We start from the raw sequence: 19,956 nt of genomic DNA, 5'->3' as shown, positions 1-19,956 counted from the left end.
ACTCGACCAAACCCACCGAGAACGACCAAACTCGTCTTGCTTGAGAAATGCGTGCGTCTTTGGCGTGACGTCGCAGCCGACGTCTCGGCGCATGCGCCCGACCGCGGACATGCGCAGTAGAGGCCTGCGATGATGGCGTCCTCGGCGGCTCGGTGTTCCGCACGCTGGCTCTCCGTCGCGGTGTCCTCGGGCGGCCGCACGGCTGTGGCGACGTTTCCCGCCTGCCCCGATGGATGGGCCCGGCCTTTGTCGACGCTGGCCGTCCGGCACCTGTGGGCGGAGGCCCGCGCGGTGCGAGGAGCGGCGGCTAAGGCGGTGACATTGAAGGGGCCGTCAGGTGAGTGAGCGACGCGACGGCCTGTCTGTCTGTCCCGACCACACCGGCCTGCATGAGCCTCACATTCACCACCCTCCATCAGCACGCCACTCCGTTCCGCTTCGTTTTAGCACCAAGAACCGAACGCCTTTTCATATGTGACGTAACCCGCATATTCGTTCTCGGCGGCTTTAGGATTTATTAACTCGCCCAGCAACAACAAACTCGCTATATTTCATTTCAAACGCACTGTATTTCCCGTGGACTGATCTGTGCGTCTTGGGCTGACCTTGTGGAGCCTGGTCGAGTTGAGGCGAGTGAGATTTATTTCCCGTTCAGCTACATGCAGGTCAGACAGTTACATGTAACATGAAGACAGTTACTTACAGCGTGAGAACATGGGACGCGGAGACATCAAAGAGTCCGGTTCCTACTTTAATTTTAAAGCACTTTAAACCATCCAACGCTGGACCAAAATAAATAAAGTCAGCGAAGTTGAAACATGACATCTGATAAGGTGACAAAAAACCCGCTTGTCGAGATGGGATTTAGAGAGTGACGGAGAAGAGGCCTGGCGATTCTCCAGAGGCAGAGCGTTCCCAGCGGACCTGGGGGAGCGAGAGGCTGAAGAAGGCCGCGGCAAGGCCATGGATGGGCTTTAAAAGCCAATAAAGGAGTTGGACAACACTGTACATTTTCACTGGGGACACTTAGGGTTAAGTGTCTTGCTTAGGGACACAATGGTAGTAAGTGGAATTTGAACCTGGGTCTTCTGGTTCACAGACAAATGTGTTACCCGCTAGGCTACTACCACCACAGGGGTGCTACCAGGGGTAGTACCGGATAAAAGAAGACAGGTGGCGCTGAACTAGTGAAATGAGCGCAGAATAAAACGGTTGGTGTGGCGTTTGAGACGTGTAGAGAGGCGTTGCCTGTCACCATCTGTTCCCTCGCAGGAGCGAAGTCGCCTCTCGTCACCTGCTCCGCGTCCTTCCATGCCAGCGGGCCGGCGGCGAGTAAAGCGGACTTCTACCAGGTCCTGGGGGTGCCACGCTCCGCGACGCAGAAGGAGATCAAGAAGGCGTATTACCAGGTGAGCCGCTCTGCACTGGGACTCATCACGAATATTGTCATCATAACTGCTCCAGTAAAACCACGATAGGATTCGATTTGATTGACGTGATTGTTGAGCCTTTCCGGTGAACGCTGTTCCATTAAAGTAAAAGTAAAGTATAGTGATCGTCACATGTGATACACAGCAGCACAGCACACGATGCACACAGTGAAATGTGTCCTCTGCATTTAACCCATCACCCTGAGTGAGCAGTGTGTGAGGACGGTGTTTTGCTCAGTGGCACCTTGGCGGATCGGGATTCGAACCGGCAACCTTCTGATTACGGGGCCGCTTCCTTAACCGCTAGGCCACCACTGCCCCAATTAATGCAACACGAGGCCCCCAGATTTTAATGTCCTAACATGGATCATATTTACCCACTGTTCTCCTCACTTTCACGTGACAATGACGTGACGCGTGTAGATAAAAAGACTCTCCGAGCAGCAATACAAGCTCGTCCACCATCACTTCTGCTGCGGAGTTGGCGGAGACCGGCACATTTCGTCATTAGCTTTAATTAGTTTTGCTACTGATTAAAACATTTGCGTGGTGTTGTGTGTGTGTATATACAAAGAGCGTCACACAGCATTGAAATTATGCAGCAATAAATTTGCCCTGAAAGATGACCGCATGCTGGTCCTGCTTTCAGATGGCGAAGAAGTATCATCCCGACACCAACAAAGATGACCCCCAGGCCAAGGAGAAGTTTGCCCAGCTGGCAGAAGCTTATGAGGTCAGAGTTCAGCGTGCTTCACGCGTACATTCAATAAACCAGTACCATACTGGAACCGGAACTGTGAGAGTAAAGGGAACCTTGTGCTCAGGTTCTCAGCGACGAGGTGAAACGGAAGCAGTACGACACGTATGGCTCGGCTGGGTTTGATGCCGGCCGGGCGGGGGCGGGGCAGCAGTACTGGAGCGGAGGTGCCAGCATCGACCCGGAGGAACTTTTCAGGAAGATCTTCGGGGAGTTTTCGGGCGCGCGAGGCTTCGGAGATTTCAACGCCATCTTCGACCAGCCGCAGGAGGTGGGCTTCTGCTGACTGAGGCCAGATCCCTTCAGGTTGGGGTGGTGCGGCCTGCTGATGTAACACTCTCTCTCTCTCTCTCTGTGTGCAGTACGTGATGGAGCTTACCTTCACCCAGGCGGCTAAAGGTGTGAACAAGGAGCTCTCCGTTAGCATTGATGGGGCGTGCCAGCGCTGTGACGGGAAAGGGCATGAGCCGGGCACCAAGGTCCAGCATTGCCACTACTGCAACGGAACAGGCATGGTAAATAAAAACTGTTTCAAAGAAGTCTCAGTTTCATCCTTTTAGTTGTGAAAGAGAGAGTGTGTGTGTGTGTGTGTGTGTGAATACAGGAAACCGTGAACACAGGCCCGTTTGTGATGCGCTCTACGTGCCGGAGGTGTGGTGGGCGGGGCTCGGTGATGACCACACCATGTGTAGCATGTCGGGGGACGGGACAAACCAAACAGAAACAAACCGTAATGGTGCCTGTACCTGCAGGTAAATCTTCTTTGTGTGTTAAGTGTTAAACCCGTGAGACCCCCTCACTGCTGTTTTATTCTCACTGGAACATCTGCATCCCGACACACAGTCACGGTTTGTCTGTCTGTGCAGGTGTGGAGGACGGTCAGACAGTCAGAATGCCAGTAGGGAAGAAGGAGATCTTCATCACGTTCAGGGTCTGTGTTCTGGCTCGTCTCAAATGTCACATCACTTGTATTAATATTTGTGTTCAAAGCCTCTTGCGCAGCTGTGGTATGACAAAAACAAAAGACACATAATATGCATATATTTATACAAAAATATTATTGCGGTGTGTTCCTGTGTTGCCTCGCTTCACACACCGCTTTACAGGGAGCTGCCTTTCTCCATAGTTTCCATTCTAGTGGGCTCTTTTGAAAAGTCTGCATGCCTGTAATTAGGGGTGGGAATCTTTAGGCACCTCACGATTCCATTACACTTCAGAACAATGAAGCAATGCGATTATTAAACAATTATTGATGCATCTTGATGCATCTTTCTCTCCCTCACATTGGTACTTTTAGGGCAAAGCATTTGTAATAATGAACCAAAATGAATTTACCATTTATTTATTTTTATTTTTTTATAAAATCAATCAGTTGTGTAAATCTTCAAAGAGAAAAAAATGATATTGCAATCACAGCTTTGATACATAAATAATGCTTATTTTGAACAACATAAACTACTAATCTTATTCAAAACGAAATAATGAAGAGTTCAAGACCTGTCACTTCAGCAAAGGTCAGACTATAGAATATCTCTGACAGACTTAACAAAAAATGGGGTATCTCAGAGTATACACAGGGGAAAATACGTATTTCAGACATCAGTTTTTACCATTAAGGGTATTTCAAAGTGCGCTTCAGGCACAAAATTTCCACCAGATGTAACAATCATGCCAAATATATAATTCAACAAGCTGTCGTAATAAATAAAGTGAAATGACTCAGGGAATATGTATTAAACACATATTTAATACTTTGTATTTGATGCATCACTTTAAACTTTTCCCTCACCGTGTACTGGAACAGGTCCAGAAGAGCCCGGTTTTCCGACGTGATGGAGCCGACATCCACTCTGATGCGTTCGTCTCTGTGGCGCAGGCCGTCCTGGGTGGCACAGTCCGGGCACAGGGCCTCTACGAAACCCTCAACCTCTCTGTGAGACGCCGCACGTCACCTTCCTGTTTTTAAAGCTGCAGTTTACTGCTGTTAAAAGGCTTTGAAATATGTGACTGCTCCTTTCCTGCCATCATCAGGTCCCTGCGGGAGTTCAAACCGACCAGAGGATCCGTCTGTCGGGAAAAGGCATTCCGCGTGTCAGCGGCTATGGTTACGGAGATCACTACATTCACTTCAAGATCCGAATCCCGAAGTATGAACATTTCTGCTGTTTTTTTTTTTTTTTTTTTTCGCCTAGTTAAACTATCAGTCTGCTGATTTGGGGTTCTCTCTGCAGAATGCTGACCGACCGGCAAAGGGCTTTAATTATGAGCTACGCTGAGGACGAGGCCGACGTGGACGGGACGGTCAATGGCGTCAGCACCACCGCTACAGGTAAAAAGCACAAGCGCGGCGCCCGCCGCACCGCCGCGACCCCGAACTCACATAGTACTTGTTTCTGTCCAGGTGGGGGCAGGAGTGGTAAACGTGCTGAGGCAGGGCAAGACAGAGAAGGGGAGGAGAGAGAGGGGGGCTTCTTCTCCAAACTAAAGCGCATGTTTAGCTCCTCTTGACAGCCACAAGCCAGGTAGGAGAAAAGACGTAGGGCTGCACGACAAAATCAATATCACCGATTGAACTTTGGCTAAATTAGCTAGTTATGACTGGGCAAATTGGCTAATTACCAGAGTGATGTAATGCATTTCGGTAGGAAGGGATTCACTTGGGACCTTTGGGATGTGATTGAACTGACTTTAGTCGGTGAAAAATGAATACAACTCGTCTGAAATAAATGTTGAGACGTTGCAAAAAGCAACAATGAATGCATGAAATCAAAGCTTTGGAAAAGTACCGTGCAGTTAAGGCAAGATGTGATACAATCATGATAAAAAAAAATTTAATCTTTTGTGGTTTTTCCATATTACTTTCAAATGAAGACGTGGCTGCTGAGGCGCCAGAATACGGGAGTAACGCACGCTAGCGACGAGCGACCCCAAGATCTTAATGTCGGGGTTTTTGCATGATAATTGCGAGCAACTTACATTTATTTGTAACTATGCTGGTTATAATGAGCACCCAACACCGATTTCTATGTTGCTACTTAAGAATCGGGTACTCAGATTCATTGTGACACGAGTTGGAAAAAAATCCCCCAAATCCCACGTTCAGCCTAGCGTACAGTACAGGATTTTAGAGATGAGACTTTTCTTCCTCTGCCGGATTGTGGCTGTCACGGGGATCGCGTGTGTGCGTTGAAGCAGCATTATGTTTGAGCCCAGTGCCTGTTGATGGTGTCCTGGCATTACCGTTACCTAGGTAACTGATGCAGCTCTCTCCTCTGCAGGGAAAAGATCTACGGGAAACTAAAACACGGCACGGAGGACGGTGAGCGAGAGAGAGGGGGAAAAAGAAGAACTCTTATAGACTGTTACGGCCAGGAACCAACAGCAGCTGGGCTGGCGGCGCCAGTTGTACCCACGACCCTGGCCTCCACCTCTACCCGCTGAAGGAGCCCGGTGGGGTTTGGGGCAACGCCCGTTTTTGTCATGCAGTTAAACCAGTCATGTGATCAGCCCTAACGGCTCGTTAGTTTTCAGTTCTTCTCAAGTCCATGCATACTGTATATGATCTAAAATATAACTATTATGAATAAATTTATGTAATAGAGTTCTATGACATGTTATTGTCAGTTTAATCAGTAATATTTTTTTTCATTACGTGACTTGTTTAGAAATGGTTGTACTGAGTTACATTTTTTACAGCAAGCACATTTTACAGCTTCCATGACAGACATTAGACTTAATAAATCTTTCAAATGTACATCGCTGCCATAGACACCTTCATCTTCATAAACGTTTGGTCTCTCATACCACCGTGTGGTTGCTCATTTTCCACAAAGAGACAAAGCAGTGTTTGATATTTTTATTACCTGTACAGAATGAGAGCACTCGGGCACAAACATCCATGTTTCTCGTGAAATTTAATGGAGCCTCTTGGCCCATTGCTCGCTCGCAACTGGCCGTTCTTCCTCATGTGAGCGAGGAGCTGGAATGATGTCTACTTTACTGCAGTCAGCAATACTGTGTATGAATTGGAATTTATGCAAGTACAGGAAAACAGCCAATGAGCAGCCCCAGCGGACACTGTTAAATATATTGACCTTAAAAAAAAAAAAAAAAAAATTCCTGTAGCAGTCAACTCCCAAACCGAGTAGTTTATAATACTTCAACCATCAGCAGTGCAAACCTGACCACTGCCGCCCATCCATTAAAACTCAACGCTACCGATGGAGATGGACTGCATCTAATTAACCATCTCACTAATGATTAAACGATTTAGCCGTTAAATTGCCTCACACCCCAAAAAATATATATTTTCTGTGCAACAACCACTGCTAACTTCGATAAATGGTTCAAAACACACAAGCAGAGCTGCACATGGCAATCGCAGCCGCAGGAACACGAACCGGAGGCTTTTAATAAAACACTGCCTCCGTTCAGAGGACGAATCCCCGAAAAATGAAGCATGACACAAAATTATGGATTTATTGCAGGCAGATTTATAATCAAGAATAGGGCCGTAATTATACCGTTACTGAAACCAACGTATCTTGTGTTGCCTCCCCCTCTAAAAGGGACAGTGTGTCCATAAAACAATCTCTGCTTTTGTTTTAGTGCTCATTGTCCCTTTAAGAGGCTGAGGATTAGGTCTCGTGTTTAAGGACCACCAAACCAGGTCTTGTCCGGACCTATTGCTGAATCTGTTCAAAGCAGCAGCACCTTAAATAAAACCAATGCATCAGAAAGAATCTTCACCCGTTTGCATATTTCTTTTTTTTTTTTTTTTTAAAAGCATCAGCCGACCGTTCGTTGCTGATCGGAGATTGTGCTTCATGACACAGAGTTGGCAATCAGAGCAGCGGAACTGTGGGAGGAAGAAGAAGAAACCAGCGGTACAGATGCTCCTAGTGGTTTGGTGTTAGGCCATCCCCGGGGCGGGGCAGCGCAGACGCAGCCCCGCCCTACAGGCTACAGGAGAGAAATGTGCAGGGTGGGTCAACACGCACAGACACAGGCGCTCCGGAACAGAAGAGGCGTCACATCAGGTACCAGGCAGCCAGTCCGGCCAGAGCTGCGACCCACGCGGCCAGCAGCACGCGGCCGGTGGGGTGATGGAGGATGGAGGTCATCACGTGACGGGCGTACGCCGACCCCCCGCTGGCCGCTGCGGGAAACACACGGGTCCTGATTACTTCCTCGGTTCCTGAACTGCTGCGAGGGGGGTTCATTTTTCTTACGTAAAAACCAAACTGAGGTTTCAAAAGGATGCACAGAACGGGAATACTTAACCGCGTCTGCTAAACGCACAGAAATGTAACAGAATTCTGAACGAAAGGAGGAACTCCGCCCCTCTGCTGTGGCTGTTTTAAATCAGGTAATGATGTCACTTGAAGGGTGCCGAGCTACTTATGTAGATAAATACGCCTGCGCTGCTCTGTTTTAATGCCAGATATAATGGCAGCGCTTGGAGAGCCATTGTGAAATGTTTCAGAGCCACTGCGTTATGTTAGTTAAATGCAAATTATCAATATATTGTGGGTTTACTTTTTATTTGACATTTCTGAATAAAAAAAATTAATAATAAAACCACTATTATTAATAGCTGTCTTGAATTGATCAAATTGCTGCATGTTGCTGGTTTACTGTAATAAATATCGATGTAGGCGACTAAAGCCGCTCACCCATCTGCGCTGCGTAGTACGGGCACTTCGAGATGTCCCCCTGCATGTCGCCATGAGCCGAAGTGCCGGCAGCCATCGGCTCCTCTGGCAGACTTTTCCCGACCTCATCCAGCTCTCCAAACACCTGTTCACGAGAGATGAAAAAAAACATTTACGTTCACGGCATTTACCGGACGCCCTCCTCCAGAGCGCCTTACAACCAGTAGTAACAGGGACGGTCCCCCCCACCCGGAGACACTCAGGGTTAAGTGTCTTGCTCAGGGGCAGAATGGTGGCAAGTGGGGTTTGAACCTGGTTCATGGGAGAGTGTGTTACCCACTAGGCTACTACCACGCCTATAAAAAAAATATACATTATGACCTCACAGAAAACGCACGGTCATGATGGCTCTCTCTCTCTCCCTACCGTACCTCCATGTTATGGTTGAACGCGCAAACGGCCTCCTGCACGACCCTCTGCTTGGTGTCCACGTCCAGCTCCAGTTCGTTCATGCGGCTGCGGTACAGCTGTTTGAAGGCCTTGGCACTGTGAATGGCGTCGAACTGGTAGAACTCCACCCCCTCGCCCGTGGCGGGCAGCTTCAGCGCCCGCTGGGCCACTTTCTTCAGCACCTGCCCGCCGGACAGGTCGCCCATGTAGCGCGTGTACGCGTGCGCGACCAGCAGGACCGGGTCGGCGCGGCCCACCTCGCGGATTCGCTCCACGTAGCGCCGCGCCGCCGGGGAACACTGGATCTGGCTCCTCCAGTCGGGCCCGTAGAAGTAGCGCAGGTCCCGGCCGAGAGCGTCCCGCCGGTGCAGCTCGGCGGGGAAGTAGAGCGGCGCGAAGTGGGGATGCTCCTTATTCCGCTCGATCTCCTCCTCCAGCGCCGAGTAGGTGAAGAACAGCGCCACGGAGCCCAGCTGTACACACGTAAATACCACTTTTACATTTACTCATCCAGGGAGACTTACAATCAGTAGTTACAGGGACAGTGTCCCCCCCCCGGAGACACTCAGGGATAAGTGTCTTGCTCAGGGACACGATGGTAGTACGTGGGGTTTGAACCTGGGTCTTCTGGTTCATAGGCGAGTGTGTTACCCACTAGGCTAGTACCACCATGGAAATGCGTTACTAACCAGTTTCCAGGAGATTTTCAACAACTCGAAGGCAAATTTTTATGACCATACGTTGCTTTACTATGCAAATGTGAAAGAAAAAGAAGAAAAAACAGTCAAATTTACCAGAATGAGACATAAAATGTCAACACGGACACACAAGGGACACCGAGACAGACACGCAAACACGCTTTCTGCAGCAGCACGCGGGTGCTCAGTGTGAAGTGGTCTGTGGGGGGGCAGGGCAGTGGTGACCAGAGGGTCCATGACTGAGGCAAACTGTAACACTAAATCGGTTAAAAAAAAAAATTAATAAAAATTGTCCAACTAAACCTATGACGGCCCTGAAAATTCAACTTAAACAAGAGTGTTTCTTCCTCCGAGTTGGCGCGGCCCGAGTCCAAGTAAAATGGACCCAATCAGGTTCGGCCGCAGATCACGCGGCTGAGAAAGTTCTGGAACATGGAAGCACCATGTGAAGTGAAAGTGATTAGTTATCACATGTAGCACCCAGTGCACACAGTGAACTGTGGCCTCTGCATTTAACCCATCCCCTTGGTGAGCAGTGGGCGGCCATGACAGGCGCCCGGGGAGCAGTGTGTGGGGACGGTGCTTCGCTCAGTGGCACCTTGGTGGATCGGGATTCGAACCGGCAACCGTTACAGGGTCCGTTTTCTCATCCGCTGGGCCACCACTGCCCCATGTGACGTGGTTCACTATGTGAACCCAGCAAAGATACTCTAGACCTGCGTTAGTTTTAAATGTTGTAACGTTGTAAAAATTTCTCTCACGCAGTCTTACGGGAACTAATGCACTTCATTATACATTCATGTGTCGATCAGATTTCAATGACTTTTCATATTTCATATTCCAAGACTTTTCCAGGGTTTTAAATGACCCGCTGACCTTAAAAAGCTCCCTGCGGATCCGGCCGCGCAGGAAATCCTTAACGAACGGCGTGCTCTCCGCCTTCTCGTGGACCTCCTTCGTCCCCGCAGCGAGCAGCTCCGACAGGTCCTCTGGACTGGGGAGGGGAACAAAACGAGAAGAATGCTGCACTGAGATGAAAGTGAAGTGATTGTCACATGTGACACACAGCAGCACAGCACACGGTGCACACAGTGAAATTTGTCCTCTGCATTTAACCCATCACCCTTGGTGAGCAGTGGGCGGCCATGACAGGCGCCCGGGGAGCAGTGTGTGGGGACGGTGATTTGCTCAGTGACACCTTGGCGGATCGGGATTTGAACCAGCAACCTTCTGATTACGGGGCCACTTCCGTAACCGCTAGGCCACCACTGCCCACTGAGATACCAATGCTCGGACATTCCCGAGCCCTCCGAGTACCTGAGGCGGTCTCCGGCCCGGTCCTCTCCGTAGACCAGCTGACTGCCGTTCTGCAGGTTCTCCTCTTTCCTGGGTTCCCCCATGTTTTATTATGGCCGCTCAGCTGAGGAAGAAAACACACACATTATTATGGTGTCGGTCAGCTGTTGGGCAGATTTCCAGTTTGTATGTGCAGAGCGCTGTTGGTCCCGATTCTAGACAGTGTGACACTGCGACACAACACGACGGCCGAGATGATGCGACAGCGACTGATCGAGCTTCGCTTTACAAAAGTCGATACAGTATTTAAAAAAAAAAAAACGAGAAATACACATAACTATATTAAGTAGATTTATTCCGCTTAGCATTCCTGGCAGAAAAAATTCGAAAAACAACGTCACTCGCACACAAGAGGAAGAAAACGCGGAGCGCGGCGGGAAACGTCTAGAAAGTTCACCCGCGTCCCGAACGGAACAAACGCACGTTAATTCCCCATTTTGTCTCGCGCGGCCGTCGGTTCGAGTCGCTTCTCTTGTCCGGTAGCCGCGTGCTAAACCCGCAATTCCACCGAATTTCGACCAGGCGCCTTCTGAACAAGCGTCGTATCGACTCGACATCGTTCAACAGGCCCGAAGCGGAGACCGAGATGGGATTTACCGGGACGAGTGCTGCTGGATGGCGACGCGGTTGACTTTGTTGTTTTGTTTTGTTTTTTTTTAACCGGAAGTCGGTACCGGTGAGCGTGTCACGTGGGTGTCAACGCCGGTGACGTAGAAGCTCTTTTCAGTATAACGTTTTCCAGAGTCAAAAAAAATTGTTGTTCTTTATTTACCATCCATTTTGTTTCTGTACACTTTACTCCCCCAGCATATAACTGTATAAGATTTTGGTGCTGCTAATGCATTTGATAATACTATATATTACTGACTTACTGAAAAATATTTTATTTCATATTTGAACGTACCCATGTCTTATCACATTATTTTCAATTTTTTTCAACAGGTAAAGTTTCTTTAAAACACCAGAAAATAGTTCTCGTGATTAAAAGGTTCAAGAATAAAACCTGTATTAAAAATTAGGAAATGAGAAATTAGGCATACCGCAGGCCTAAAAAAAAAACCAATCACCAAACCTCCTTTGTTCAGTCGCGCTTAAATGGTTTAATTGCCTGCATAGCAAAAGGGAGAATCCAGCAGTGCCTGACTGTGCTGCTTTGGGGCAGTGGTGGGTTCAGATCCCTCGAGCAAGGTACAGTCCCCACACACCGCTCATTTTATGCACATTTGGGCTGTGCATTACATCAACTTGAGAAGATGGGGGGAATAAATAATAAAAGGCACAGATGTAAACCCAGTAAATGCATAGCCCGACTGTTTTATTTTCAAAACTCTTACAAAAATCAGTACAATGCAATTCAGTAAAATGTTACAATTAATTACCCAAACACCTTCTCCTCCCAACCTTTTACCCACCCATAAATATGGAATTGTGTATGAAGAACAAGCAGTACAAAAAATGTTTTTTTAAAAACATAAAAATACTTGTGTATTCAATGATGTGGCGCGCAAAAAAAAAAAAAAAAAGCACACAAACCTACGGTCAACTGACTGCCATTATGAAAATACCAGGTATCATTTAATAATGATCATAAATCACTCAACATTTCACTATTTCCATACAAAGGCTCTATAGGACACTCTGCGAATTTACATAGCAGTAGCCCAAAACACATGGTTTCAGGCTAAAAAAAAAAAAAAAAGTATAACATTTTCCATCAAGTTTGTGTTATTTTGAAAAGAGGCGTACAGTTTAATTTGGGTTTAATTCCTACATAATTGAATAGTTTTCATATGTCCGCACACAGGGGCCTGAATCTGTAATGAGGGAGCATTGAGAGAGAGAGAGAGAGAGAGAGAGAGACAGACAGAGGGGGGAAAAAAAAAAAAAAAAAACTGTGCACCCCCTCGATTTAAATGTTCCTGTCTTTAGGTTCATGTCAATGCAGAAAAAGAAAAGAATCCCTCTAAACTTCTCGTTCACCGTGAAGAGTTGGAGCTGGATCGTGACCGATGGCGGCGACGGCCAGGAGACCGGGAACGTTCCCGGGAACGCCTGCGCACGGGGGAACGTCGCCGTGGCGACCGGGACCTGCACAAAGGCACACAAGACACATGAACGTTATTAATTCAACGTGACGTATTCTGTACGCCGTTACTTAACAACCATGAACACAGACCTTCTCCTCATGCGAGGGGGGGTGCGTCGCCACATGGGCGGCGGCGGAGGCATTCTCCTGGGGGGGCTGAGTCTCCGTGGTGGGGGTCGGATGCGAGGCGCCAGCACCGCAGTGGCTGTGATTTCCTGCCCATCAATCTGGCCTGTTGAGGACCGCAGGATGAGCAAATGAACAAAAGAACAGGACATGTACACAAACTCTGGGCAAGGCAATTCACTGAAAAGCCAAGGCGACAAAAGAGAACAAAAATGCCATTACGCTGCAATTAAAGCGTTACAAAAGCGTATGCTTCACGGGACCCCTGTTCGTTGCCATTTAGGGATGCTCATTTCGATTAATTTTCCAAACCGACAACTGCTGTTCGTTATCTGAACCACTAACTGATCAGAATATACGGCCAACATACCACCTCCATGTCTGCAAGTGCGTCCCCAAACTCGCACGTTGACAAATATTAAAGTAGAATTGAACGAAAATAGAACTGAGGAGTGTCTGATTAAATATATGTGAACATTTGTTTCAGTTTTATTTTAACATATGCGAACAAAAGAACAAAGAACGTATCAAGAACAGAATCTGGATTCACGCATTGTCATTTTCATGCACCTGCAGCGTTTCTGACAACAGACAAAACTAATTAATATAAATAAAAAGAATAAAATAAATAGGCCTGCACTAAATAATTTTTACGTAAATAACAAATTAAGGTTACGAAACAAAACAGTGTGTCTGCTTGTCATGCTCTGTGTTAGTGCTCGTCTATGCAGTGGCAAGTTATTGTTATATAGCTTTCCATTGTAAGTGCCACAAACTTTGTGCAATCGAGTTCCGTTTTAAACGATTTTTTTCCTCTCCTCAAAACAGGCTTCAATTCTACGGGCAATAGCAGGTTCAATTAGGCTCAATATAGCTTAGCAGCTCTCGAAAACCTTCACCACTGGCGACGCTGATGGGCATAATGTCCTGAACTATCATCGAGCAGATTCTCCGAGTAACCTCTTCAGATCGCATCACATCTTCTCCCTGATAACACTGAGGGAAATGTTTTTTTTCGTCCTTCATTGCACAATGCTTGTGGATGCTTGCTTGGAAAGTGATTTTGCATCGTACTTGTGCTGCTGGTGTATTTTAATACCGCGTAGCGTATTTTGCAAGTCACTTCTTCTGCCTTTCTGTCGAAATGGTCCAACACAGTACTTCTTTTCGCTTGCCCGGCAAAATATGTCTGAAGGCACGTGTGGTTGCATGTGATAACGCCCCATGGGTTTACAAATAGCGTATGTGTAGCATATTTATGCCGCAAAACTTTATAGTACTACTACTAATGATAATAATAATAAAAAAAGTACATAAACATTTTAAACCATTTAACTGATAATAATAATCGGTTAATGGCTAAACAGTCAATATGAGCATCCCTATTGGCATTTCAAAGAACGTTTTGCTAATGAGAGTGAAAATGAATCTAATAAGACTATTATGGTGGGACGGGAATGATCAAAAACAATCATTTCACCTCCATCCATGTGCTTCAGGGCTTTCTGTGCCTCCTCGGGACTTTCAAACTCCACATAGGCGTATCCACGGGACAGGTGGGGGTGAAGCCTATCCACCGGCATGTCCACCAGTTTTATCTTGCCGTAACTGCCAAAGATCTCCTGAATGTGATCCTAAGAGGCACACAAAACATTTGAACATAAAAGGCGTAAGTAGAGATGAAAGCAGAAAAAAAAAAGCATCGTTGGTATCTCACAGCTACTGAACTGATTTACAAACAGCAAATCAAGCAAAACCTCGCCGTTTTACCAACTTCCGTGCAAGCATGTGATTACAAACCTTGGTGACATTCCTGGTGAGCCGGCCAACGTGGACTTTGGTAGGTTTGGGACTTGGTGATCTCCTCTTGCGGTCTTTATCTTCCCCTCTTTTCTGTGACCTGGAAGCGTAACATCATACCACCTTTACCCGTGAGCCTTCAGAATTGCCGGTCAAAGCAAACCACGCTCCTCTCCAAGTAACTCACTTGGAACGAGACCTGTGGCGATTGTCATGGCGGCGCCGGCCAGGGCTCGGGGACCCCGAGGACGTGGACGACGAAGACGAGCGAGACGAGGAGGAGCCCGAGTGGCTGGAAGCCGACGACGAACTGGATCCACTGGAGGAACCAGAACTGGAACCTGAGCTGCTGCTGGACGACGAGCTGCTGCGGGATCTGAGGAGAGCCAAAGCAGTTCCGCAATATTACAGATTTATCACCCACACACCGGCCTGACTGACGCTGCATAAATGAAGTTCAGGGTTCGTCCGGATTAGTACAAGCTGGTCTGCGCAGACCTGCTGCTGCTGCTTCCTGAAGAGGCACTGCGGCGTTTACGGATCTTCTCCCGGCCCCGGTCCTTCTCCGCTCCCTCCTTCGCGCCGGACTTCTCCTTGGTCCGCTCTCTGGATTTGTCCTCCGAACGCTCCTTCCGCTTGGTGGGGGACGGTGCCCTGTGGGGTTAAAACAAACACTTTCAGCGGCGATCGAGAAAGTCGCATCTTGAGGAATTATTTTACAGACCTCGCCTAGAATAACAATCAAAAAAACAAAAACGCCAAACTCACTGCCGCCGTGCGCTTTACCGCGCCAAGACCCGCCGAGCGAAGCGCATTAGAAACGTTCCGCGCGTCGTCGACACGATTTATTTCCGCCAAACATTTCCATTCATTCGCCAACCGCGCGAAGACGCGACCGCATTCTGCACGCTAGACGCGAAAGCAGCGCGATAAATACGAAACGAGGCCGACGCCTTATTTCTCCGCCCGTAACGAGGCGCGCGAAGCAAAACGAAAATACGGACGCGCGATGCGATTAAAGCGGATTTTCAAAACGGCCAAACTCACATCTCGTCTGACTCGGAGGGCCACGGCTGTTCCGTCGGACAGTGATGACGTAGGCGACGGTGACGCGCCTCAGACGCGACTCGCAAATATATCGGCGAAGTGTAATATACCCAAGCGACCCTTGTACGCGCGTCGAGGTGTTTGAGCGCAACAAATACGCGGCGCACATTTTCGCCGTCGGATCGAGTTTTTCTGTCGTTTCGCTTAATGTTATTTACGCCGAAAGCGGCGCCGGACTCGCTGTCGCGTCACAGTGACGCGGGCGCGTTGCGTCATCATGGCGGCGACGCGAAACAAAGGATGATTTGTGTTTACGTTGCCCGTGCGCCAGCTCAGCTTGGTTCTTAGATTCACCCAAGTCGTGCCGCGTCGGAGAATATTTACATTTCCCCGCGGTCGCCCGCTTCTTGTAACGTTATAAAATCACCCGACAAAACGACGTCGGCGCGCTAATGTTGTCGGATCAACTGGTTAGATGTAAGTGGAAATTCGATTCGATTCCTCACACACTTGACCTCTTCGTGTGGCGTTTTTATAAAACGCACGGTGTCTTATTTCTCGCTGTTTATATTCGGTCTATATGGCGACGGCCTGGTTTTGGGGTGGGACTGCTTTTTATCTCGCTGTACTAACTTCAGTGTGAACTGATATTTAAGTTCTTTTCTAAGACATGTATCCATCGTAACGTTATGACCATTATGTTATATTGGCTCTTTGTCGTGCAAATTAGGAATGCGTCAAATTAGAAGGTGTCGTGTCTGTCAGTGATTAACGTCTAATGAATTTATTCTACCTGTAGTCTGAACACCTGAGGACCAAAGCATCATGGGTAGGCTGGATGATGCAGCAAAGCGCAAGGTGGTGGAGCTGCGGCAGGCGGGCTTGAGCTTCCGTAAGATCAAGGCCGTCCTGGAGCTGGAGAACATCAAAGTGTCTGCACAGGCCATCTACCTCTTTCTGAAAGAGTTCCAGGGCAGGGCCCGGGCAGGAGATGGCCCGGTTGGGGGTGCTGCTGGAGGAAGTCGGGACGGCGATGGTGGCGCTGGGAGGAATGCCTCCTGGAGGGACCACCAGCTGAAGACCCTCCTGAGAGAGGCATCACGCGTGGCAGGATACGGCACTTCTGAGACCACAGGCGCACTCTCAGAGGGAACGGCGCTCATGGGGATCCCAGGGGTTACCGGTGGGCTCGGCAGACATGAGGAGGAGGACAAGAGAACGGACGAGGCCGAGGAGGAGGACGTTCGCATCGTCAGCGTCATGTCGCTGGCCCCGGGAGTCCAGGGCACCCAGCAAGCTGTTGGGGTTCAGCGGGGCGGTGCAGGAATGACACCAGGGGCTGTTGCTGGGGGGTTCATTCGGAGAAGGCTCACCCCCTCCCCGGCCACCAACCCAGTTCTGGTTGCACGTAAGAGACTGTTGGACAAGGCCCTGCAGCACAGAGCCAGGGTAGACGGAATTTTATCGTTACATTTACAAACCGCTGCAGCAACACAGAGTGCCCTTTGAAATAATAATTCCTTGATTTGCGTCCTTGCAGATCAGAGAGAGCGCTCCTTCCCCCGGCCAACAGATGGCGTCAGTGCTGCGGCGGGACCAGCCGTGGAGACAGGTCACGTCATCGCAGCCGACTTCTTCCATCGACCTGACAGGCATCAGACCCCCTCAGGCAGTGAGTCCACAGCGCACACGCTTTAAAAAAAGATAGAACACCAGCTCTGCACGCGCCCACTTCACACGCCCGCTGCATCAGAATCGGGTTTATTGCAGGGTTCCTACGGGTCAGGGAATTTTTTTGAATGTTGGGAAGTTTGATAATTTGGGAAGTATCAGGGAATTTTGTTAATAGCATATAGTGAAGCAAGTATAGTGTTCCTGGCTCTAAAAATGTGCTGCAACGTAGAACACAAAATCTTTGCGAAGTCTGTGATGAGATATGTCCGTACTCGCCAAACGTGCCAGTCAAGTGTACGTTTCAGGATATTTGGCTTGAAAACGGAAAAATTTAAGGGGATTTAGAGGATGTCCGAGATGGAGTTGAGGTTTTGTATTTGTTATTTCAGAACAATGACGTAAATTCAGTTTTGAGTTCTAAAACCCCTTTAAATGCCCTTTTCTGCTCAGCACCCAAACTTTATATTGGACATCATGAAAATTCTGCTTTTTGATTAGCACACACACACCTTGCCAATTTGGTGTCTCTCAAGCAACACCGTATACAACATACAGTGGGCAATTTACATATCATACCAAACACACCATTAGCAGCATACATTTATATTGGTGTATATATCCATTTTGTCATGCAGAGAGCTATGGATGGGCAGCTGAGTGGCAGCCTGGCCAGAAGGACATTCCAACAGAGGGCAGCGGGGCCTGTCCGCAACGTGAACCCAACCGCCCGCGTGGGAATAAGACTTCCGAGCCCCACTGCCCCCTCCTCCACCGCCACCGCCCAGGGCTCCAGCCCCACTCCTCTCCAGGCCGGGCCGCCTGGGGCTCAGCAGATGAGAGAGCCCTCTCCCCCGTTCCTGCCAGCGGCGCTGGGCGAGCAGCTGCAGGCTCTGGGCACGGAGATGCGGAGTCTGGGTCTGGCCGTCAGGATGCTGCTGGAGCAGCAGTGTCGGCTGGAGCGCGAGCAGACGCAGGTGCAGAAGCAGATCCTCGGCACGCTGCAAGACCTGGCGTCCAGCGTCCGAGCCGCCACCGCCCGCACCCCACCCGCCTCCTACAGTTCACCCCAGGGCGGCGGAGGGCAGCCTCGCTTCGCCGAGATGAACGGCTCCGGCTTCGAGGGCCTGGAGGTTTTTCCCCTTCCTGGGCTGGATCCCGGAGGGGTGAATGGACTCGGCAGCTCAGAGAGCATCCACCTGTCTCACACACACACCCCACCGACCTACATGCCACCACACTCTCAGAGCCAGCCTCACACTGTGCTGCACTCAGAACCCCACACAGAAGCCTTCATGGAAAGGAAGCTGGTGGAATTCCAAGCCGGAGGGATCGACAGGGCTCCCCTAAACTGTTCTTCCTCCGCACCCACCCTTTCCTCCTCTGAACCACAGCTCAACATTATCAAAGTGGAGAGTGTCTGATGATGGCATCATATTTTGCTGACTTGTTACCGCCTCAAAAAGCCTTTACTGGATAAGCACCAATAATCGATGTATAATCGATGTATCTTTTAACGCTCAGTGGCTTTATCTGCTCCTAGTAAAGGCGGGCCAGGCTTTATTTATGTCATCTCATCTTTCCTCTCAGCCTCCGGCGTCGGGAACTATGACCACATTCACACTGCAGGACAATTCTGCAAAGGCAGCAAAAATCCGATTCAAGAGAGGTTTATTTTCAACACGACCGCGTACGCACCACAGTGCATTTATAAAAAAATATAAAGAGACTGCACATAATTATGAATTTAGGAAGAGTTTCACTAAAATCAAACTAAATACCTATAAAACTGTACACTGAACAGCGCCAGCATCAGGTAGTACGCTTCGTATTGACCACATTAAAATCATATCTGAGCAGAAAATTGAGCATTAAGGCCAGTTGTTTGAAAGTAGTCTGTGTCAAAAGCATTTGTTTTTTTTTTTTTGTTTTTTTTTTTTAAATCATGCTGTTTTAAACCCCGTGACTGAAATATTATCCACAGGTGAGGCTTTGAAGGAAGAATTAAAGCTTTATCAACAGTAATAACTGAACTGTGGCTGAGTGGAGCCTGTTTTGTTGTCAGACTGCGTCAGAGTGGACCTTTATATTTCACTGGCATGCCTACTGTGCGTAACTATGGTCTGTTTACTGTGCGATGTGGAAATGCAATTTGATTTCTGTGCTGTATTAATGCTCATCTTGTTCCGTCATACTGATCATGTGAAAACCCTAGTCAGATCTCTGTGTTGCGTATGTGAAGATGAAAGTCCAATCAGCAGAGCTCTGGGAATCCTGGTTTTGTTTGGGTTATGTTTTTTTTTTCCATACTTCACAGCTGAGATTTTAGACATTTTATAGAAACCCTGGCATAGAATGGTCACCATAACTCCGAAAACATGTCCACCAACAGGTGGCGCTATAATAAGCATATTGATGTTTTGGCTTTTAGTTCAGGAACCATATGGGAAAATGCACATGGCCATTTCCACCCAATATTCTGACCTGTAACTACTCTTTAATTTCTGCACAATAAAATATTTTGGAACCCTGCACAATTTTGTGAAATTTCAATCACATTGTAATATGTAGTTTTATTAAGTTATTCTAAAATCTCAATCAATGCCTAACAGATGGCAATGATTAAATTGGGTGTTGTCTACTGCGAGATTCCAGATTGTGTCATGTTCTGCTAATATGCACTAACTATACAATTAATGTATCATGAATGAAAAATACAATGTAATGAAACTAAATGGTAAATTGGCACAAGGAGCATACAATGAACTCACAGCATAAAATAAAATACCATAAATTTTCATTTTGTTTCTTCTTCTTTTTTTTTTTGCACTGGTTTTGCAGTTTCATTATTTCTTCTTGGAACCTGCAGACAATGTCCCTT

General features: G+C 48.1%; 4 protein-coding genes across 5 annotated transcripts; 2 read left to right on the top strand and 2 right to left on the bottom strand.

Moving 5' to 3' along the window:
* The first annotated feature begins 98 nt into the window (after positions 1-98).
* On the top strand, positions 99-5,990 carry dnaja3a (DnaJ heat shock protein family (Hsp40) member A3a). 2 transcript variants are annotated; one of them, XM_028987543.1, is made up of 12 exons: positions 99-337; positions 1,273-1,409; positions 2,080-2,163; positions 2,255-2,458; positions 2,550-2,702; positions 2,792-2,939; positions 3,054-3,118; positions 3,992-4,120; positions 4,219-4,334; positions 4,419-4,516; positions 4,589-4,709; positions 5,466-5,990. In XM_028987543.1, exons 1-11 carry the CDS (start codon positions 130-132, stop codon positions 4,693-4,695), a joined length of 1,449 nt encoding a protein of 482 aa, XP_028843376.1. In that variant the 5' UTR covers positions 99-129; the 3' UTR covers positions 4,696-4,709; positions 5,466-5,990. The 2 variants fall into 2 exon arrangements, with proteins under 2 accessions (XP_028843376.1, XP_028843377.1); XM_028987544.1 differs by lacking the exon at positions 4,589-4,709.
* A 38-nt stretch (positions 5,991-6,028) lies between these two features.
* Positions 6,029-11,028, bottom strand: hmox2b (heme oxygenase 2b). Its single transcript, XM_028987545.1, has 6 exons — positions 10,943-11,028; positions 10,307-10,409; positions 9,866-9,983; positions 8,273-8,764; positions 7,863-7,986; positions 6,029-7,345 (listed from the first exon to the last, which is right to left on the bottom strand). Exons 2-6 carry the CDS (start codon positions 10,387-10,389, stop codon positions 7,218-7,220), a joined length of 945 nt encoding a protein of 314 aa, XP_028843378.1. The 5' UTR covers positions 10,390-10,409; positions 10,943-11,028; the 3' UTR covers positions 6,029-7,217.
* Positions 11,029-11,639: 611 nt separating this feature from the next.
* On the bottom strand, positions 11,640-15,565 carry rnps1 (RNA binding protein S1, serine-rich domain). Its single transcript, XM_028987546.1, has 7 exons — positions 15,405-15,565; positions 14,856-15,011; positions 14,545-14,733; positions 14,358-14,457; positions 14,038-14,191; positions 12,522-12,663; positions 11,640-12,433 (listed from the first exon to the last, which is right to left on the bottom strand). Coding segments are annotated over exons 1-7 (855 nt in total). The 5' UTR covers positions 15,407-15,565; the 3' UTR covers positions 11,640-12,321.
* Positions 15,500-19,719, top strand: LOC114794769 (uncharacterized). Its single transcript, XM_028987542.1, has 4 exons — positions 15,500-15,881; positions 16,204-16,853; positions 16,945-17,076; positions 17,714-19,719. Exons 2-4 carry the CDS (start codon positions 16,230-16,232, stop codon positions 18,497-18,499), a joined length of 1,542 nt encoding a protein of 513 aa, XP_028843375.1. The 5' UTR covers positions 15,500-15,881; positions 16,204-16,229; the 3' UTR covers positions 18,500-19,719.
* Positions 19,720-19,956: the final 237 nt, after the last annotated feature.

This window comes from Denticeps clupeoides, chromosome 7, assembly GCF_900700375.1.
Source record: "Denticeps clupeoides chromosome 7, fDenClu1.1, whole genome shotgun sequence".
Taxonomy (NCBI): domain Eukaryota; kingdom Metazoa; phylum Chordata; class Actinopteri; order Clupeiformes; family Denticipitidae; genus Denticeps; species Denticeps clupeoides.
The sequence above is the reverse complement of the archived record's forward strand: the minus strand, read 5'-3'. Positions and strand labels throughout refer to the sequence as shown.

What these genes read in the sequence shown, in the direction of transcription:
- LOC114794769 (XM_028987542.1), top strand. Translation starts at nt 16,230, where the DNA reads ATGGGTAGGCTGGATGATGCAGCAAAGCGCAAGGTGGTGGAGCTGCGG. An exon ending in CCCTGCAGCACAGAGCCAGG is followed by an intron (nt 16,854 to 16,944) that starts GTAGACGGAATT and finishes GCGTCCTTGCAG; the next exon opens with ATCAGAGAGAGCGCTCCTTC. An exon ending in GCATCAGACCCCCTCAGGCA is followed by an intron (nt 17,077 to 17,713) that starts GTGAGTCCACAG and finishes TTTGTCATGCAG; the next exon opens with AGAGCTATGGATGGGCAGCT.
- dnaja3a (XM_028987543.1), top strand. Translation starts at nt 130, where the DNA reads ATGATGGCGTCCTCGGCGGCTCGGTGTTCCGCACGCTGGCTCTCCGTC. An exon ending in AGATCTTCATCACGTTCAGG is followed by an intron (nt 3,119 to 3,991) that starts GTCTGTGTTCTG and finishes GTACTGGAACAG; the next exon opens with GTCCAGAAGAGCCCGGTTTT. An exon ending in ACGAAACCCTCAACCTCTCT is followed by an intron (nt 4,121 to 4,218) that starts GTGAGACGCCGC and finishes TGCCATCATCAG; the next exon opens with GTCCCTGCGGGAGTTCAAAC.
- rnps1 (XM_028987546.1), bottom strand. An exon ending in TCAGGAAGCAGCAGCAGCAG is followed by an intron (nt 14,734 to 14,855) that starts GTCTGCGCAGAC and finishes GGCTCTCCTCAG; the next exon opens with ATCCCGCAGCAGCTCGTCGT. An exon ending in TCACCAGGAATGTCACCAAG is followed by an intron (nt 14,192 to 14,357) that starts GTTTGTAATCAC and finishes TGTGCCTCTTAG; the next exon opens with GATCACATTCAGGAGATCTT.
- hmox2b (XM_028987545.1), bottom strand. Translation starts at nt 10,389, where the DNA reads ATGGGGGAACCCAGGAAAGAGGAGAACCTGCAGAACGGCAGTCAGCTG. An exon ending in TCCGCAGGGAGCTTTTTAAG is followed by an intron (nt 8,765 to 9,865) that starts GTCAGCGGGTCA and finishes ACGTGTGTACAG; the next exon opens with CTGGGCTCCGTGGCGCTGTT. An exon ending in CGTTCAACCATAACATGGAG is followed by an intron (nt 7,987 to 8,272) that starts GTACGGTAGGGA and finishes TCTCGTGAACAG; the next exon opens with GTGTTTGGAGAGCTGGATGA.